Below are 22,500 nucleotides of genomic sequence, written 5' to 3'. Positions count from 1 at the left end.
CGACGAATGTGGTCATCATTGGTTGGATATTTATTGGTATGCCATCCTGATGAGGGCAAATAAGCACGAAATCTGGATCGGTGGCTCCGTTTTATGTTTAGCTGATGATGACCAGATAATCTTTGTCTGTTTGACAGAGTCACTGGGCCGAAGCCTCTCTGATGGAGGTGACGCTTTGGTGTGGACTGTATCCAGTGGGGATCGGCGGTGTGCTAGTCACACTCCACATGTTTCGATTTTCCCGCCAATCACATCATGTGCCTCCTGGTTGAATGGTTTGCATTACCAGCAACAATCGTCTGGACGGCAGACAGATGGTTGTTCTGTGCAAATTTTGCGGATTTACTGTGTGAGACATAATCCGCGCAGTGATACTCACAATAATTGTCAGGATGTGCATCTGATATAAATAAATAAATCTGTTTTATATATATATATATATATATATATATATATATACATATACATATACATATACATATACATATACATATATATATATATACATATATATATATATATACATATATATATATATATACATATATATATATATATATATATACATATATATATATATATACATATACATATATATACATATACATATACATATACATATATATATATATATATACATATATACATATATATATATATATATATATATATATATATATATACATATATATATATACATATATATATATATACATATATATATATACATATATATATATACATATATATATATATATATATATATATATATATATATATATATATATATATATCCATCCATTGGGAGCGTACTCTGTGCAGAGCATTGGTGCTGCCTAAGCAGCCTCCTTGGCTATTGGACACATTCTTGGATGGGTCGCCACTCCGACACAGGATACGAGCATGCTGGCACTCATTTTGCCGACTTCGGAAGAATGACAGGCAGAATCAACCCCACCTGGTATTAATTCAACTGCCGAGTGGAATTTGAACTCAGGATCCTTGGATCCAAAGCCCACCACCCTAACCAAAAGCCAAAAACAGGCAAACATTGAGTCAGCTTACCCATATATACCTCTGCCACCGAAGGTGGAAGGAGGTTATGTTTCACCCCTGTATGTCTGTTTGTTTGTCTGTGTACAGGATACCTCAAAAAGTTGAAGACGGATTCGGATGAAGGTTGGTGGTCAGATTAGGTGTGTGACAAGGACAAACTGATTAGATTTTCGTGAAGATCTGGATCCGGATCAGGCTACTCGAATTTTTAAAGTGATTCTTCACCATTGAGAGAGAAGGGCTGTAATGAAAAAAAGCACGATATCTCAAAAAGTAATGGACGGATTCCACAGAAACTTGGTGGAATTGTTGGGTGTGTGACATGGATGAATTGATTCAGTTTTGGTGAAGATCCGAATCCATGTCCAGATAACAGAATTTTTGAATTTTTAAAGTGATTCTTCACCATTGAGAGATGTTGCCAAAAACAATATATACCTAGCATGACAATTCGAAATTTATTGGGCCCAATATGTTCTACTGGATCAGGCATTGTGTGGTGGACGTATGCGCTCTACTGAGTGCCCTTCCAGTTTAGTGTGATTTATGCTGTAGAGTTTCTTTGGAGAGTGGTTCGATGTTTGGACAGTACGCTGTCATTTTCATTTTTAAGCCGGACTTTAAACTCGCCTCGTTCAATTGGTTTCTCAGTGTGCTTTTTAAGAAATTCATACTTGAAAACACTTGCTCGCACAGTTAGGTTGATCCGAAGATGGACAGAATGCCAAATGCATATCTCTTTATGTTACTGCAGGTTTCTGGCAAAGAATTCCAAACTTCAAACACAATTTGGTCTTGTTTTTTTTAAGGTCATGCATTTCAGTTTAGACACAAACCATGTCAAGGCTCATATAAGAGCTAACACACAGAACATATAACAAGGGGAACAAGAGACAAGGGGGGCAGGAGAGGGAAGCAAAAAACAGTGGTGATCAGAGACATTACGAGATTTGTGGAAGGGAGAGGGATGGGGCAGGGTGCACAGGATAAACAAGATGGCCATGACAGGGATGTTCGGATCCTTACACTACAGGGACTTTCAGGAAGGAAAGCAGGGAATTTGAAGGAGGTGGGTTTGGGGTGGATTAACGGAGGTAGAAAAGATCATGGTTTTGGATGGGGGAAGATAAGAGATGGTGGTGAACAGCTGTTTTGAAGACTTGGAGGGAGGAGTGGGATTGAAGAGAGTGTAGGAGTTTGTTCCAGAGGTGGGGAAAAGAGGAATGAAAGAGTGAAGGTGAGCAGTGATTCTTGATTTTGGTAGTTTCACCAGAAGAGGGTTGCTGGTGTACTTTGATTGCCCTGCAGAAATATGGGGGGGGGCATATTTCAGACAGAGCGGGGGGGGGGCAGGGGGTGAGGCCAGAGAGGAGATGGCAGAAGACAGACATACCATCGACCTGCCTGTGGTGAGAGAGTGAGAGACCCAAAGACTCAGCCTCATCATAGGAGATACCAATGATCTTAAATGCTTTTGTTTCCACAGCATGAAGCCGAGAAAGGTGAGAGGCGGGAACACCAGCCTAGAGGGGAAAGAAGTATTCCATCAGGCTGTGGACAAAAGCTTTGTAAGTGGTGAGGAGCTCAGGTGTGCCAAGGAAGGACTTTGCACGACGTAGGATGCTGAGTCAGCGACTGGCTTTGGAGGCCAGCTTGGAAATGTGGCTTTCCCAGGAAAGATCATGGCAGATTGTGAGACACAAAAGCTTCAATGAAAGGAATTAATCAAGAGGATTGTTGAGAAAGTAGATGGGGGGGGGGGGGTTCCAGACAGTCCTTTTGCAGAGACATCGTGAGAGTGTGAGATTTGTCAGGGTTGAAAGACATGTTCACGTGTTTGACCAGCTTGTGATTTTATTCAGATCTGCAGAGAGTGAAGAGGCTACTGCTTGCTGATCTATGGGATGACAGACAGTCCAAGTGCTCAGATGGGAATGCCAAACAACTCATCTAAAATATTTGAGTAAGGTTCCTGTGCATGGTGAGTGTGCTTACTTTGGCTGATATAATAGTGTGATAGTAATGTGGTTGCCTCTCAGTGGTCTGGTTATTGACATCAACGCTGGCAATGGTGTAAATTATTAAAAGCATCGTTTTTCTCGTACACATAATCAAGGCTTGGGGAAGAGCTAGAACACAGAATTGACCAGAACATAACAGAACAAGGAGAACATCGTGGAAATGGGTGGGGGTGTAAACGTGGGTGGGGGGGGGGGTTGTGGGGGGGAATACACCAAGAACAGGGAAGAGAACAGAGGGACCCTTGAAGGAAGATGGTAATGAGGAAGAATGAGATCAAAGATATGGGGGAGTGAAGGAGAGACGTGTTGAACTTCTCTCGTTTTCCTGGCTCCCTCGATACAAGAAACTTTCATTCTCTGTCATTTTGACATTCTATCAGCCTTGATATCTCAATGAAAACCAATGAGCACATGTAAATCAAGCAAATGTGTGAGTTAAGTGAATTAAATGTCCATATAATGCAGAAGAGATCTGGCCCAAATTACCTCTTTCTGGAGCTGCATATCCTTGTTTTCATGCAGATCCCTGAAAACTTTCATCAGCCAGACAAATCTGGAAAAGGTGATCCGCTTCAAAAAAGGATGCACTGTTTAAATTTCCAACAATTTATTGTTTCAGCTTGAGAGGCAATCATCGGTAGCAACCAACTCCAGCACAAACCTCCATAACTAACCAAGGCCCAGAGGACATAAAGAATGGAATCAGAAAGACAGGATGCATGAAATGCACATTTTTAAGGCTTTGAGGCCTGTGGCTCTGTGATGGAATCTATGATGCACAAAAGTGGAGGACATAATTAAAAAGTTTCCTTGAGAAGTCAAATGCAAAAATGAACACAGTCTGTTCGGTTATGTTCAAATGCACTTTGAGGAGGAAACGTTTGTGAAATAATGAGTAAATAGTTGGATAACGAGGCATAATTGGAGTTACAGCAATCCACAGTGCAGATATTTTTGTTTTTGGGAATAACAGTGAGGTTGGACCTGAAAGGACATTCTCTCTTTTGCCATTCTTGCTTGTACCTTTCTGCTAAAGGACAATCTGCTGTCTGCTGTTTTGTATTTTTGAAGGTATGGGCAACCAACCTATCATGTTATTTCAGCGAAGGAACGACCATGCATTGAAGGTGAAACCACCTTAATTGCAATCATTAATAAACCTATGGTGCAGTGAAGTACATGGGAAACCTGTTCAGCAATAAACAGGATAGGAAAAAGTAGAGGGTCAGAGATTGCCTGCAGGCCTGCAAACAGACTTCTCATTTTGTTGGTTGGCTGTGGGCCTGTAATGCATGACCTGCAGCAGTTCATTGCGGGGAAAATGGACTCGACCTCACTTTTGAGTGCACCTGCCAATTCTCAAGTCGACTGATTGGGTGCAACATGAGAGCAGATGTTATCAAACCTTTTGTCTTGCTGCTCAGGATCTTCCAATGAGGCTTCCTCAACAAACCAACCCAGTGTGATTTGATATTAACAATTCTTGTCTGTTTTTTCAGAATCGTCCTGTCTCTTTCCTTTTTCAGGTCCCATAAGATCCTCTTACTATTAGTAGCATCAAGCATTAAAGGATACCCACATGCAGGAGAATTACATTAGCTTTTTTTATTTTTATTTTACGAATACCTGTCATCAATTCATGAGATCAGTTTCCCATTAAAAAAAAGTTACTTACACAAGTGAGGCTCGTGGAAGAATAAGATAAAAATGACAGTGGGACAAACATCAAGGGAATGAACAAACAGGAAAAGATAAGAGGGAGGAGGGGATTTAATATTTCATATACAGTACTTCATTTGCTTTATGTTCAATTGCAAGTCTTTATGATTACAAGTGGGATTTTTTTTGAATACATGATCGAGGCTTGTGTAAGAACTAGAGCAGAATGAAAGGGAACAAAATGGAAAAGTGGAAACGCCAACAGCAGTGTAGAAGTACGAGTGACAGTGGGATCTTCGGGAGGGGAGAAGGACATATGGGGGTGAACATGCTGCACACAAGCTGAATTGGACAGTAAGGGGAAAGTGGAGATTAAACAGAAAAGGAACAAACAAACTGTCAACTCACAAACGAAAAGATATGAGGGAGAGGGAGGAAAAAAAATCACAATAACCTGAAAAAAGGGAATGCTTGGGAATAGGGTCATTTGGGGGTAGAAAGGATCATGAGTATGGATGGGGGATGACCTGAGGTAGTGGTGAACACATGTGGAGCCCTGGGGGGAAGAATGGGACTGATCAGACAAGGGAAATTGTTTCCACGTTCGAGAGAAAAGAGGAATAAATGAGTGGAGGTGAGCAGTGAGTCTGGATTGTGAGAGTTTAACAAGAAGGTGGACCATGGTGGACCATGTGTTCCTTGCAGAAACCTGGTGGGGGTGGGGAGGGGAAAGGGACAAATCACAGAAAGAGCAGAGGGTGCCAAAAAAAAAAAAGAGAACACCAAAAAGGAGGAGGTAAAGTACAGATGCCACCAGTCTGTCTGCAATGGTGAAATATATATTTATTATTTTAATCTCATGTAGTTCACTTTCATGGCAATGATATTGGACTAAACTAAAAATTTTATGCTATACCATGCATGAGATTATTTGGATCCACATCATTGAAGATAAGAGAACAATTTTAAGGTTCATTCCAACAAGATGCTCCTCAATGCATTTATTATCCACTTCAGAATGGCAGAACAATTAATCTGCACACAAAGGATTAAATTCAGATTAATCGACAAACTGAGTTACCCTGCTGCCTCTTAGTTCAGCTTTGTCTGCAATTTGCAGTCTCATTGATACAAAGGCTGGTAGGATGACTTGAAGGTACACACAATCACCTTTAAGCTGTCGAGCCTGGGTTCGAATCTTGACCCAGCTATATATAAATTGTCATCCCGGTGTTTCACAGGCAGGGTGATTCATCAATACGTGTGCCATCCCTCGGATGGACTGGATGTTAAACTGGGTGTCACATTTGCCAGCTGGAGTTGGTGGAGGTTAATGATCTCACAGTGTCCTTTACAAAGAGTAGGTGAGCTATTGGCGGCACCATGGCCAAATTCCGGCCCTAACCTACAGGGGCACTACATCAGTGGCACAGCCGTGCTTCCAGCAATGATGTAACTAGCAGCCACAGGCTGCATACAATATGAACGAATGAATGGTATGGTACTAAGCATACTTTGAGAATTTCGAATGAAACGGCATATATTATCAATGTGTGAAGGCTGAGACACAGAGGAAATTAATATTACTTGTTAGCTTTACCTGTTCCCGAAGGTACAGCAGAGGCAATTGTAATTGGTCTGTGTGCCAGTGAACGAGTGTGTCAGTGGGTTGACACAAAGATATACTTTGGTATTGATCATTCATTCTCAGATCTAATGTAATCTACATAATCTGGTGACACTCTGTAGGTTGTCATGAAATTGGAACAAAGTTGTCTGATTTAACCGTAACAAGTGAAGGATGGGCTATTCTTCGATACAGCATCCACAACAAACTGTGTTTCAATGTAACATTTGCAGCATTTCCTTCAGGTTTTGCAGCGTACCTCAGATAGCAGACTCGACGAGTGCGTTCGAACTCCTTAGTCACAGTTCCACAAATATGTCTCATTTAACAATCACACTTTTATGTCTAATTATCAATAGTTTGATTTTATACCTTGAATATGAATTGTGTCCAAGTCAGCCGCACCTACTCCTGAGGGTGTGTTTGTCCGCACCTATATCTACTCTAATCCACATCGTTTATTATAAGGGATAAAAAGAAATTACATCACACAAGCAGCTTTGCACAGCAATGAAATAGGGTTATAAATTTGGAATTTCAAAATATAATCCATCGACCACAGCAGGGCTTTGCATTTTAAATGCTCCATCTTCCATGCATCACACACACACACACACACACACACACACACACACACACACACACACACACACACACACACACACACACACACACACACACCAGTATTTCAAATGGAGCTTTCTATTTTCATCAAAGGTACAAGAGATAATCTGGTGTTTTCCTTGTGTTATTGTATGTTTTTTTTGGCTATGTAAACCAAGAAATTGTCAGGTTTGGCTCAAAGCAATATATTTGTATCAAGTTTAGAGGCCCTTGGTGCTTCTGCATTTTGCAGAGCTTGCACATTTGGCAGTGAAAATCTAATCAGCAGTGTATAGGACATATGATTTATCCCTGTCTTAATGTCTATCTATATTTTTAGTCTGTCTTATTTCCTCGTGTCACTCAGTTTTACTGTCAACGTCCTCAGTTTTGCTACTCTCTTTCTCTGTCTTTTCTGTTCAATGGTAAATCTGTGACATTCTTTCCCCTTTCCTCTTCTCTTCTCTATCTCTATCTCTCTCCCTGAGTGGTTGACCTAGGGGCACAAATAAGGTTGTGGACCCATTGGAATTGAAGGGTTGAAAACTTGAAGCCTCAATGATGGAAAGTTCCCAGCTGACGATCCAAATGGCCATTGAATCATGTAGTCATTAAATTGAAAGAATTCTTCAGATTACTCTCTCTCCCTTCTCTTGCATCCTGCCTCTCTCCCTCCCAACTTTTTTTTACTTGTGATATCCATCCATCAGGACCATACTCTGTACAGAGCATCAGTGCTGCCAAGGCAGTCTCCTGGGCTATTGGGCACAATCCGGGACAGGTTGCCACTCCAACACAGGATACTCAAATGGCTCAATCAACCCAGCAAGCTGGTATTCGTTTTGCCGACCTCAGAAGGATGAGAGGCATGACAGGCATGACAGGCTGAGTCAACCCCACCTGGTTTTAATTCAATGGCTGAGCAATATTTGAACTCAGGCCCAAGGATCCCAAGCATGCCACCCTAACCATTAAGCCAACACCAGGCATGCTAACGAAATGCAGGGACTGTACAACAAATATTCTTTGCTGAACTTTGTCCTTTTCTTTATTTTTTTTTCTTCTCTTATCTTAACTTGCTTTCAAACTTGCTTCTTTCTATTCCTACTTTTATTTTTGCCTTTACTTCTTCCTATCTATATCAATAACGTTTTCTTCAGCACCCTTGTAATTCATGCTGTGCTTTGGCTTTAAATCGAGGATATTTTCCCACAAGTTGCATATTGACATTTTTTTTCTGCTGATGAAGTCACGATGATAGGAATGGTATTATCCAGAATTGGTGTTGTCAAGTACAGAGTTGTGAATATCCATGTGATCATTGCAGGGCTCACAATATATTTTTTAACTTGGTCGCCCTTCGGGTAGGCCAAACCAAAAATTTGGTTGCCCTCAGTCACTTCTCAGTTGCCCAACTCAATTCAAATTTTAAAAAAACCCAATTTTCGATTTTTACTGTTTAATTTAGCAACAGTCTTTCCCACAGGTGTGCCTTGTGGATTTTCCTTAGCTCTTTTGACAAGAACACACATGGTATGAGCTTTAGATTGCTCATGAGTTTTAACATAACTTTTTCAAAAGGCATTATCAGGACCAAGAAAAAATGGACTTTCACCGTCCGCATGTTTGCAAAATTTCTGACAAAGACGACAAAATATGGAGTTTCGTGCTTTATCCCACTCGAGCCAGGTGAACTCCTTCGACCGAGAGGGGACGAAAGTGGAAACTCCCTTTGCTCTTTGTGAGTTCATATTCTCTCTCTTTCGATCCTTTGACATTTCTGCTTGAACTCCAGTCCGTGGCCATTTCACTCCAACACTTTCATTACCAACTTCATCACCAGCTGATTCCGACTTAAAATATTTCAGTAAACTCATGATTGAAATCACAAAAGGCAAAGTGATCTGAAGCAAACACTGCCGCCATGTTGTTGATCTCACGCCAAACTCTCATTTTCGCTCTCGCGATAATCAGTTACATAAAAAGGCCATGTGTTGTCAATGATGTGATCACGGTTTCACCGTAATGGGAACATTATCATATTTGACCAAGGTTTTGCAGTAGAATCTTTGGAGACAATAACGACAAGTAGATTAGAACCCAGAGGAACATTTCAACCCATCGGCAACAATGTCTTTCTCGTACACATACATTACAAGATCATAGTACTCACTCCGGCAACGTGACAAGTGATCCATAAAAAACAACACCCGTTTTACATTGGCTGCTGTTACATATGAGTTTTTCCTCTGTTGTCTTGTTTCCTTTAACTTATTTTCTATTCCACGATAAATAGAGGACAAGGAGACCGGCTTCTTGCAGGGGCAGTTGTTATTTCTCCAAACAGAATTGTACAGCGCAATAGAGTCTTCATAGTTCATACCCTTGGTAACTACACAGCTCATGCAAAGAGGAAGAAGAACAACACCAGTAGCTCTTCGCTTCCTCTCCCCACCAAAACCAAAAACGGGAGTGACTCAAAGAAAATCCAGACATTCAAATAACCATGAGTCAGCAGCATTTGTTTTACAATAATAATAACTATTTTGCTTACAAATAGAGGGGTGAAGGTGACTTACAAACGGGAGTAAAAAAAAAAAAAACTCCACTTTTTCGGTGGTGGTTAATTTCCTGTGCTTAAGAATACAGGAATATAAAGGTCTTTCTGTCTCTCAACGTGTACGTCTGTTTACGTGTATTGATAAGCATGTATGATTCAAAACTCATATCTCCAGTATGAACCATAGAGCTTGAGATTTAAGATGGTGCCGGCTCATTACAACAGAAATGAAATTTAAGTTACGTTATTGATTAATCACTTAATAATTTATACAAATAATGATTTTAGTTAGGCAAAGAGAGCACAAGTAATATGCATTGTCCTCCATTGTGTTTGTAAGTGACACCATGAGAGTATATAGTTGCTTTGAATATTATGCCATAAATTGTGTTAAAGTGCAGTAAAAGCTGAAGGAATCCTTCAGATTCAGATATATCTCTATCTCTTCTCTCTCTTCTCTCTCTTCTCTCTCTTCTCTCTCTTCTCTCTCTTCTCTCTCTTCTCTCTCTTCTCTCTCTTCTCTCTCTTCTCTCTCTTCTCTCTCTTCTCTCTCTTCTCTCTCTCTCTCTCTCTCTCTCTCTCTCTCTCTCTCTCTCTCTCTCTCTCTCTCTCTCTCTCTCTCTCTCTCTCTCTCTCTCTCTTTTCCTGCCCATCCATCCCTTCTCTCTCTGCACAGTCCCTCATTTATGCAACTGATTTACCGCTCTCTTGCTCATGTTGTGCATGTGTAGGGGGTGTGAAAGCTGTTGGTGGGACAGTGCACAACCAAAGGCAAAATGTACAAAGAAACAGCAAGCAATAAAAGAGGCAGATGCAAAAGCCTTAGCAACGTTCTTATGGAAACCGCATGAAATCAAATACAAGAGTGTATGGAGGGAACATAGACAGTTAAACGAAGAAACCGAATAATGCTGTCCGCAGCACCTCACGCATCCAAATGTGAAGAAAGACATCAATGTCGGTTTTAACACGTTATTATTGTTTTGTTTAATTCAAGACATCTTGTAATGGCAACTATTCAAACACAACCACCTTGTCTTTCAAATGTGAGGCTGAAACCCCAAATCGTTAAAATGTTAGTCAGCTTAAGCCATATCTTTAGAATGAATCAAGTTAATACTGTTATGTCCATGCATTGCCCAACGACACATATATATATATATATATATATATATATATATATATATATATATATATATATATATATATATATATATATATATATATATATATATATATATATATATATATATATATATATATATATATATATTACTATTATAAGCAGGACATTTTGAAAACCAAACTGTTCTTAAAAGTAAAGATTTTTCAAAGCAATCCTGTGGAATCCACATCTCCAAAATGATAATCGTGCCACTTCGCATAGCCCAGGCCATTCAGCAATTCACACAAAATGTTCCCATGTGAGAATATATTTTTTAACAGGATGGCTGCTGTCCCAGTAAAATTGGAAAGGCCGTTGTACTCTGAAGGTGGGAAGTATGAAACCAGTAGGATTTTTTATTTTGACAAATCGAAAAAAAATCCATTATCCATTTTTCTCTTCAGCTCATAGGTTTGCAAGCAGGATGCATTGAATAACGCAAAACTGCCTTTAAAATTGATTTGCACTAAAACTCGGTGCATAATTTTCATCGTGGTGTATAAAAAGAAAAAAAAACTTATTTGAAACTTCTATGAGGATTTTTTCCCATTTACATGAACACCAAATTAACTTCTTTTTTGAGGCTGTGGAATCCCAGCCAGACGGGTGCCAAGGTTGGTGAAAGCAGACAAGTGGGATGTGGTGGAGGGAAGCACAACTAATATGCTTATGGCTAATTGCTGATGGAGATTTCAGGCATAGTTGAGCACCCTACATTTTCAGGAATTACAGGCCTGTGTGCTGATCAGTTGCTCGCTGCACATGGAGCACCAGCTTGTGATAGTGACAGAATTTCAACAGTTCAGTGCAGTGTGTTTGAGACACCAAAAAATAACTATATGTGTGTTGGAAGAAATCATGGTATGTCCCCAGGAATACAAAATGCATGCAGCATAATATGAGGGAGCAAAAAGTCAGTTTAATTTCTTCAAGTTATACATGACTCATAGATAGATTTCTAGTACTGGAATGGGGTATATCATGTTCTATATTTCAAATGTTGCAATGCAATGATTGGGACAAGGAAACTTTGAGTGCTAACCATACCAGACTCTCCATCCTGGGCACGGAGTGAAAGAGGTTTGCACGGGCAAGCACCATAGCACCGTACGTTGATTTGCTTCCCAGAATGGCAAGCCTGAAACTCCAGCTTGCACTGTGTAGATGGGGATGAGGGAGGTGAGCAACAAGGAAGTGAAATGCAGTCAGCCTGTATACATCTGCACATCACCTTAATCACTTCAGATGTTTGGAAAGAACTTACTGTAGCCCCTGGCAAGCATGGCAGGGAATATAACAGATGAATGAACACAAAACCAAAGGCTTCTGCTGGGATATGTTGACTTGATAACTCTGATCTGGTCTTTTGCCATCTTATTTTCGTTTGGACCCAGAGAGTCCTATTGCATTGCCTACACTGCACGACCCTCGACAGAGGAGAGGGTATTGCATTTGGGTCCGTTTGTATGTCTGTCTGTCTGTTATGATGAGAATTTAACATTTTCATCACAAGTCGGTCTGTCTCTCTCATTTGTTACAGCTCGGCACAGTGAGTGCAATAACTCGCGAACGCTTTCAGTTATCTTCGTCAAAGTTTACCAGAGGATTCCAAAGGACAAAAGTGAGGCTGTCAATATTTTCTGAAAATATATGTCAAAGGTCAAGGTAACAGTGACGTCATTTGCATGAGTTTCGTCATATCTGTCAAGCTACCACATGACGCATTGTTTGTTTGTTTGTCTGCACAGAACGTGAGTACAGTTTTTCTCTGCAACCACTTGGCAGATTGACACAATCCGTAACATCTCGAGACACACCACTGCATCCCAACCCACTGAGTGGGTTTTCAGTTTTATTTGCGTTTTTTGTGTGTTTTGCAGAATGAAGTGCTTAATGGTGGCCAGAGTGCAAATCCTGCCACCAACCTCCTAGAAAGCAGTAACCCAACTGTGGGAAGATGTCCGCAGACACAGTTGGGCACCAGATATGAATGGCTGTTGGCTCACAAGAAGCTACTCTGCCCTTTGACATGTTTTGTTTATAATCCAGCTGGGTGTCCATATCCATACACCCTCCTCACCTGGAAAGCTGGTGGGGAGACAGTTTAGTCGTTGCCAACCTGACTGTGAAACAGGTTCGTATAGGTTTTCATGGTACTTGTAGCAAGTCACAGATCTGATCTGGCCTGACCTCACAATTGGGAGGAGAGTCACCATTTCCAATAATCTGTTTCAATTTTTCAGGAAATTTACATGCTGCCTGGGTGTCTGCTATTGCAGATTCGCCCCTAATGCAGACACAGATTAGAACACCACTTGAAGTAAGAAAACCAACTTTGGCTGACCATGAAAGTTTCCATGGAATATTCTTCACCCTCTGGTTCTTTCATATTTTGCTTTCTGAATTACGATTGCTTGAATCATGAGCTGGCACAAAACATACATTCTCAGCATTAGCTGCGTTTTCACAAGTATTAAAAAAATTATTTGAATTTGGTCTTCTACATAAGTTTACTCAACATTGCGTTATAAATGGTTTGTGTAAAATGTTATTGCATTATTCAAGGTATGCTTGTACTTTTAACGGTTTAGTTGCTGACATCCCGACCATGAAACAGGTTAGTACATGTTTACATGGTGCCTGTAGCAAGTCACAGATCTGATCTAGAGTGACCTGACAATAAGACAGACAGATACACAGAAAATGACGTTTTAAAAAAATTATATTTTAAAAAATTTCACAAGTTTATCAGAATTTTTTTTTCATGGAAAAAAGTTCCAGCATGAAGCAAGACATGTCGTTTCATGTTTCCAACACATGCTTTGTACTTTTTTTTTGTTCCTCCCAAAATGGTCAACCGATAGGTGTCCAACATAAGAGGAGAGATTTAACTCACCAAATGGATCTTCTGCACCAAAGTGTCCTGTATACTTTGTGAATAGCAACGTACTCTGTGTCGAATGTGCTTTATCGCCACTGGGAGATGAGCTGCACTTATTTGAGGTCTGTTGGTACCTGTTGTGAAAATGCCTTGAAGCCTGGAACCTTCAGGACATTTGCATTGTAAAAGAGTAACTCAAGGTTTTCATTCGATCACCTGGGACCTAAAAAGGCCACTCTTCACCGGAGAACGAATCTTATGAGCCTATTGTGTATAGAGTTGCCTCAGCCTGGATTTGGCCTTGATGTGCCCAATGAAATGTGGGAAAAATTCTCCCTTGTGTGGATGTAACATCCTGGAGTTTAATTCAATTTTGTGAGATGCTGTCACCAATTTTTAATAAAATATTCCAACCACCGTGAAAGCCGCCTGACATAAGATATTGGGATATTTGAATGGTTAAGTCAAGAGGAGCAAAGGAAAATGAAGGCCATTATTACAACCTTATTCCAAGGTTGTATAATTTGATAAGCCACAAGTATTTTATAAATATATATATATATATATATATAAAAAAATATATATATACATATAAAAAAAAAAATACATACAAATATATATATATATATATATATATATATACATACAAATATATATATATATATATATATACATACAAACAAATATATATATATACATACAAATATATATATATATATATATATATATATATATATATATATATATATATATATGTACAGTGGGGAGAACAAGTATTTGATACACTGCCGATTTTGCAGGTTTTCCCACAAACAAAGCACGTAGAGGCCTGTAATTTTTATCATAGGTACACTTCAACTGTGAAAGACGGAATCTAAAACAAAAATCCTGAAAATCACATTCTATGATTTTAAAATAATTAATTTGCATTTTATTGCATGAAATAAGTATTTGATCAGCTACCAACCAGTAAGAATTCCGGCTCTCACAGACCTGTTAGTTTTGTCTTTAAGAAGCCCTCCCATTCTCCACTCATTGCATGTATTAACTGCACCTGTTTGAACTCGTTATCTGCATAAAAGACAGCTGTCCACACTCAATCAATCAGACTCCAACGTCTCCACAATGGGCAAGACCAGAGAGCTGTCTAAGGACAACAGGGACAAAATGGTAGACTTGCACAAGGCTGGGATGGGCTGCAGGACAACAGGCAAGCAGCTTGGTGAGAAGGCAACAACTGTTGGCACAATTATAAGAAAATGGAAGAAGTTCAAGATAACAGTCAATCTCCCTCGGTCTGGGGCTCCATGCAAGATCTCACCTCGTGGAGCCTCAATGATCATGAGAAAGGTGAGGGATCAGCCCATAACAACACGGCAGGACCTGGTCAATGACCTGAAGAGAGCTGGGACCACAGTATCAAAGAAAACCAGAAGTAACACACTATGCTGTCATGGATTAAAATCCTGCAGCGCACGCAAGGTCCCTCTGCTCAGGCCAGCGCATGTCCAGGCCCGTCTGAAGTTTGCCAATGACCATGTGGATGATCCAGAGGAGGAATGGGAGAAGGCCATCTGGTCTGATGAGACCAAAATAGAGCTTTTTGGTTTAAACTCCACTCGCCGTGTTTGGAGGACGAAGAAAGATGAGTACAACCCCAAGAACACCATCCTAACCATGAAGCATGGAAGTGGAAACTCCATTCTTTGGGGATGCTTTTCTGCAAAGGGGACAGGACGACTGCACCGTATTGAGGGGAGGATGGATGGGGCCATGTATCGCGAGATCTTGGCCAACAACCTCCTTCTCTCAAGAAGAGCATTGAAGATGGGGCGTGGCTGGGTCTTCCAGCATGACAACGACCCGAAACACACAACCAGGGCAACTAAGGAGTGGCTCCGTTAGAAGCATCTCAAGGTCCTGGAGTGGCCGAGCCAGTCTCCAGACCTGAACCCAATAGAAAATCTTTGGAGGGAGCTGAAAGTCTGTGTTGCCCAGCGACAGCCCCGAAACCTGAAGGATCTGGAGAAGATCTGTATGGAAGAGTGGGCCAAAATCCCTGCTGCAGTGTGTTCAAACCTGGTTAAGAACTACAGGAAACGTCTGATCTCTGGAATTGCAAACAAAGGTTTCTGTACCAAATATTAAGTTCTGTTTTTCTGATGTATCAAATACTTATTTCATGCAATAAAATGCAAATTAATAATTTAAAAATCATATAATGTGGTTTTCAGGATTTTTGTTTGAGATTCCGTCTTTCACAGTTGAAGTGTACCTATGATAAAAATTACAGACCTCTCGGTGCTTTGTAAGTGAGAAAACCTGCAAAATTGGCAGTGTATCAAATACTTGTTCTTCCCACTGTATATATATATATATATATATATATATATATATATATATATATATATATATATATATATATATATATATATATATATATATATATATAAATATATATATGTGTGTATATATATATATATATATATATATATATATATATATATATATATATATATATATATATATATATATACATATATATACATACATATATATACATATATACATACAAATATATTGTTGCGGATTCGCGCCCGCCGGCATGCGAACGGCCACGTAACTCGAATCGCGGCATGTCGCCCACCGGACGGACAATCCCGTCGTGACCCTCTCGGACTAACGCCGGGAACTAGTCACGGGTGGACCTTTCGGCCTCACCACGATCGTGCCAATCGGCCCCCGCGTGGGATAGGGTTGCTCGCCAAATTCGACCTACCTAAGTACCCACACGGAGGGTAGACCGGGCGATCGCACCTCGCCGCAGGTCGACTTCGGACACGGGCCACTTTAAGCGACCCGTTCCGTACTATCGGGATAACCGAGCGGTGTTATCGTCGGCCTCGACGGTTCGATTAATTATCGGGCGTTTTAGCCCACGACCAACCCTTTACGTGAAGTAAGATGGAGATTCAATAAAGGAAAAGACGAAGCGAAACGGGAAAACAGTTCAACATAAAGCACATTTATTTCGCGATGAACGGAACGCACACATATACAATTACACCAAAAGCAAATGTAAAAGAAGAAGAAGAAGAAACACACAATAATGCACAAAAAGCAAATGTAAAAGCAAAAGACAATGCAGAGCTAACCGACTACCGAGCACACGGCAACACTTATACAGTTTTACTTCACAGACGGCGCCGACAACACATATACTCAAAGCAAAAGAAAAAGGGACCACCTTCCACTATGAGGGGGCAGACGGCCTGGGGCCGAGACCACGTCGAGCCTACCCGTCTGGTGATGAGCCGCAAAATGGCGCTGGCGCCCCGACTCCGCGGGCCTCGCTGGGACTGCCTGGTTTGGGGTGGGAACGGGGCCCCCTTCTCGCACTATCTCAGCGCGGGGGGAAACAGGAGGGGGTTGTTGATGCTCGGGGGAAGGAGGATATCTCCCTGTCTCGGGTCCCGCGACGAGCGTCTCCACCACGACCTCGGTCGCGTTGCCGGCCTCTCCCCTCCGCAGCTCCCCGACTCTGACACGAGCACCCCCTCGACCGCCTTCGCCGCCGCCACCTCTCCAACTCTCCACAGCTCCGTCCAACTGCCTTCTCCGACTCCTCTCTTGACTGGCTCTTCCCAACTCAACTCCGAACTGCACTTGACTGGCTCTTCCCAACTCCACCGACTGCCTTTTCGGCGAGCGAACGCGGCCCTTTATAGCCCCCGGGGCCTCGCTCCTTCGCCTTCGACCCTTTACCTTCGACCCTTCACCTCTGGCTGGCTCCCCATTGGACCGAGGAAAAGTGGGCGTGAATGCTTTTTGATCCATGAATTTGCATATAGCGATATTACTCCAACGCACCTGGAGGCGGGGCCAAATCGCCCCACGCTCGCCGATAGGACGGAACAGAAGTGGGCGTGAGTCGTTTTTGATCCGTTTTCTTCGGAAAGGCTGTGATGTTTCTGCACACGCTGCTCGGTGCGCGCCCTGCACGAGTCCAGTATCGGTGCCCACAAGCGGCGCGGAAATGGCGGTGATGCGATGGTTGCGAGAGCGAGATGTGACGGTAAAGGTCGTGGCTGTTGGCGTTGTTGTTGTTGTGAAGCGGCGTTGCGGCTGGTGGTTGTTGTGTGATGGCTGTTGAGACGTGGTTGGTGGTGGTAGTAATGGCGGCTGGTCCAAAATAAAGATAGTAAAAGAAAAACGGCTATCTAGAGGGGTCGCAGCCCGAATGAATGACATTTATTCCCTCTAAACAACGGGTTTGGGCCTAACTACACATATACTTACAGAGATATCTCACCTAAGGGACCTGAATGGTGGTTTGCGAATTTCGTCAACCACAACACTACCCCCTCCCCTTTTTACAGACTCGTCCCGAGTCGTCAAATTTTCGTGTGCCATCATGTGTAGTTTTCCCCCAGTACATTTTACCTACGGATCCCTGAGTGCGACATTCATGGTATTCGTGTCCCCAAAATAAATAACCTGAGGGCTGAGTAACTACCTAAACAAACTCACTCACACGGACGACTTAAATAAAATTGCCGGCGCTAGGACAGACATGCCGGGGGCGCACTCATATTTACAGTACATCTTACCTTAACTTACAAATTTTACACTAAACCATGGCCCAGGATCAATGAACTCTGCAAAAAGAAAGCAGTTAGCAGGGAGCCAGGCTGCTCACATGCAGTTTCTGGCTCAAACAATGCAGGTGACAGGGAACGTGGCCGGCTGCTCACTCGCAGTCCAAGGCCTTCCCTTTTGAAACTGAACGCAGTGAAAAACGTTGCATGGGCTGCACAAACGCAGTCTCCGTGCCAGCTCAAGTGGCACACGCAATGAACACAACAAATGGACGGATGAATGGATGGACGCAAACATGGTGCACGGGCCGCCACTGCAGGCCCGTGTTGTAGCTGCCAACAGGGAAGTTCTTGCAGCTTGCAAACTGTTGCTTTCTGATCCTGGCACACATGGAAATGAACAGGGGGGGGCAAAGCAAAAATTGAACGGGGCTGGTGAACAGGGGCAGTGGGCATGGCATGGCAAAGGCAGCAGGCAAACACAGCCTGCAGAAGAAGGCCGCAGCAGGCAAACACAGCCGGCAGACGAACTGGCCGGCACAGGCCTTGCAGAAAACAGTTGCAGACGATCCGGCCGGCACAGGCCTTGCAGCACAGCAGCTGCAGACGATCCAGCCAGCACAGGCCTTGCAGCAAAACAACAGCTGCCGATGAAGTGGGCCGGCCTTTGCCTTGCAGCAACGCAGCCAGCAGATGAAGCTGGCCAGCCTTTGCCGTTCAGTGGAGGTTGGTGGAGGGAGTGCGGTGGTGCTGGCCACTCGGAAGGCGGGCTCGGACCTACCCTACGGTCTCCCTCCCAACCTATCGCCTTTGCCTGTCATTGTCTATACCCACTCCCTTAATTTGTCAAACCCCAATTTAGCCCCAACTTATTTTTTTCTTATTATTATTATTTTTTTTTTTACTTCCCCACTATAAATCGTCCCCTAACCCCCTTTATCGTCTTTGTTCGGCTAACCTATCCTGTCACCTAGCCTACTCCCAACCCCTACGTTCCCTTCGCGGAGGGGAATAAGGGAGAGCTAACGTCCTGTGTCGAGGCCCAACGAAGCCTCAGGATGGCCTCCCCAGAGTTCAGCGATCTAACCCAAAGTGGGTCCAGCGGCCCACAACGAGAGCGAGGGGATGGATGGTGCGGAGGGGTACACTTCCTATCTACCCTAACCATTTAACTGTTAAACTACCCCGGGGCTTTCAACAAGCGCCTCTCGCTTAAACTATTGGTTCTAACAACCCAGATTCCCGTCGCCTGTGTTGGTGTCCTCACAATTTCGGGCCTCGCCCCCCAATTTTCTCTCCGTGCCCTCACACGGTCTCATGGCTGGGACACGTGGCTCCCTTTGGCAGGCACGACCCTCTGCCAATTCCCCAGCTATGGCACCCCCGGGCACTACACTGCCTCCGAGCCTACCAGCTCCCTAAACACCGGGGAGTGCCCCCCATAGCACCTCCCCTGAAACGCACACGTGGCAGGCTGGCTTCCCGGGCCCCTTTCCGAGGGTCACCCTTGCCCACAACACTGCCCACGCGGCTAATGGCGCCCCGGGCCTCCGCACCAAGCAGACGCACCCGTGCCCACTACGCTATCCCGGCCCCCCATGGGCCCTTGGCCTACCGCGGCCGACTAGCCTGGTGCCCGGGGTACCCACTCAGCGATACTCACTTTTCGCAGCCACGCTCCCAGCCCGTCAACAGGGCTCCTGCACCCCTCCAAACGGGTTTCGAGCCGACATTCACACCAACAGCAAAACGACCTCCATTTTTCAATTTAACTAACCCCGTAACTCACTCTACACTGACCCCGGGGTCCCTTGGGCGGGAGTCACTCCTCCCCCCAATCACTCATCGCACCATGCATTCCCCATTCGCTCCATACACACAGACCCGCTGGCCTCACTCACTCACCAACAACTCTTCAACACACACACCACTGAACTCTGCCATCCTTCTAACTACCTCCCCGAACTAACTCGTGCTCCCACGTCGTCCCTTACACTATAGCACGTTCCTTTTAACACTACGTAGCTAAACTACGTCCCCACTACACATTCACAAGTCTGTCACTGTCTCCAAATAATCCCATTAATCAATTTCCCAACCTAAATCTCGCTACAATCCCTCTAACTAATCCATTCCACGGACTCCATGAGGACTTACCCCTGCCCCATGAAGTCGGTCTAACTAAGCTAACCCTTCCCCCTAACTAGTTTCCATCCTGTGCCCTGGGTCAAGGGGGTCTTTCACCCCTTGCCCAGGAATCCTGTGCACCCGAAAGTGAGGCTTGCTTTTTAATTTTTTTTTCCATGCGCAGCGCCAGCGCGGCAACTCGCAGCTCGCGCACTTTGCACCTGCCCGTGACGTCATGCAGCTGCACGTGTTTCTCGTCCCTCCTTGGACGGTACCATCCGGCAGGGATACCCTCCTGCCAGATTCCAACCCCACGTGCAGCCATGACGTCACCGTGCGCATAAAAAAAAACACAAGCCCCACGTCTCGAGGGGTTCCCCACGCGAACACATGTGCTCTGCCCGTTGGAGCTTAACACACACGATCGCGTGGAGAACCCATCCAGTCCAAATCCGTTTACCTGCCTAAACTTTGTCCGTCCGCGGGATCGGCAAATCCACCGCGTGCGTTTCCGGACCGGGACTTCACTCTCGTAAGCGAGCACGTGGGGGCCTCGTGCGTTGCACAGCATGGACCTCGTGCTCACTGCTGGGTGAACCCGGCACGGTCCCCGAAACAACCACAGCCGCTACTCAGCTTTCTTTCCTCACATGTCGCCGTCGTCGCCATTCGACACACGCACTCCCGCGTGTTACGACGCTAACACACCTCACCATTAAACTCACACCGGGAGACGCGGCTGCATGTTCACACATGCCGACCGACATCTCCCTTACACACAGCGACCTTGCACACGCTGTCTCTCTCACACTCGGCCGCTCACTCACGCATGCCATTACCCTTGCACACGTGGCTCCACTCACTCGCGGCCTTTCACTCACTCGTGCCATTTCCCTCACACAAACCACACCACTCACACACGCGGGGGCACTCACCCGCGGTTCCTCATCCACACACCGTGCCTCACTCACACACGCGGGGGCACTCACCCGCGGTGCCTCACTCATACACCGTGCCTCACTCACACACGCGGGGGCACTCATCCCTTGCACCACACACACAGGGACAACCACACTGGGGATTCGTGTCCCCACAAGGGTCTCCAGGGCCTCTATACCCCCCAAGCTCTCCGTGCACCTGTCCACAGCACTCCTCCCCTCGACCTCGCAAAGCACGACCGAACTCACCTGGTCGTGACTCGCCTCAAGGGGGCATACTCCCTCCCCTCGTTCCTGGAGGAGGCCATCCAACTGCTCGCACCGGGTCTCTACCCAGTCCGCGAGCTCACCCCCATTATTCTCCACTACCTCAGTGTGTGTGTGTGCGTCACTTACCCCATCTTCATCGTGCAGTCTTCCCTCTATCATTCCCATCTCCCGTGTCTCTGCCAACTCAGTCACCTCTTCACCCTTTACCTCCCTTGTCTCAACTATTATTTCCGTCTCTTCCCTTGTTATCTCCCTCGTGCACGTCTCAGTCACCCCAATTAGTTTGTCCCTCTCGGTTACCGTCACTTTTTCCGTCACGACCCTCGCCCAACACGTCCCCCGAATTATTTTTTTACCCGCCTCCACCGCGGGCCCGACAGCCGTTGCACCCCCTCCCAGCTCGTTCGCCCCCACACGTGGAGTCGCCATTTTAAGCTCCCTGGTCACTGCCTTCATGCCCGCCTGCAGGCTTCGGCCCATGTTCTGCGTCTCACCCCACAGCTCTTTCATTTCTTCCTTCATGTTTGTTTCCATTCCGTTCATATGCTGTGTATTCGCATCCATCTTTTCGTTCATTCCTTTTATTTCGTTTTTCACTTCGTTCATTTGCTTGTTCATGTTCGCATTCATCTTCGCTGTCATTTCCGCCAGCATGGCGCATAGCTGGGCCATGTCGGGTGCGCTTGGGTGAGCCGATTCGGCAAGGATCGGGGGGTTTTGGCGGAGGGGGGGAGGGGAGGTGTCATACACCGCGGCCGCCGCCGCACCTATTTCGGGCTCTGGGTTCAGTTGGGCGAGTTCGTGTTCCTGCACATCCAACATTTCCTGCACGGGGATTTCATCCTGGACCATGGATTCTACACATTCTACATCCATTTCTAATACCCCCGGCTCCCGCTCGCCTTGAGACGCCATCTTGCTTCTCGTAAAGGGTTAATTTAGCTCGCTCGTAATTTGGAGGGAATCGGGGGTCGCTTCTCTCACCCCTGGACCGA

General features: G+C 44.4%; 1 protein-coding gene across 3 annotated transcripts in view; it reads right to left on the bottom strand.

The window, feature by feature from the left end:
- Positions 1–22,500, bottom strand: part of SPOCK3 (SPARC (osteonectin), cwcv and kazal like domains proteoglycan 3) — a 570,187-nt gene that overhangs the window by 129,134 nt on the left and 418,553 nt on the right. For all 3 annotated transcript variants that reach the window (XM_085882734.1, XM_085882736.1, XM_085882735.1), the window contains exon 6: positions 11,739–11,847. In XM_085882734.1, the coding sequence (XP_085738860.1) occupies positions 11,739–11,847 (109 nt within the window). The remainder of the gene's footprint in view (positions 1–11,738; positions 11,848–22,500) is intronic.

This window comes from Eptatretus burgeri, chromosome 5, assembly GCF_056783735.1.
Source record: "Eptatretus burgeri isolate ZD-2024b chromosome 5, Ebu_testis_v1, whole genome shotgun sequence".
NCBI lineage: Eukaryota > Metazoa > Chordata > Myxini > Myxiniformes > Myxinidae > Eptatretus > Eptatretus burgeri.
This window is presented reverse-complemented; position numbering and strand designations above follow the sequence as displayed.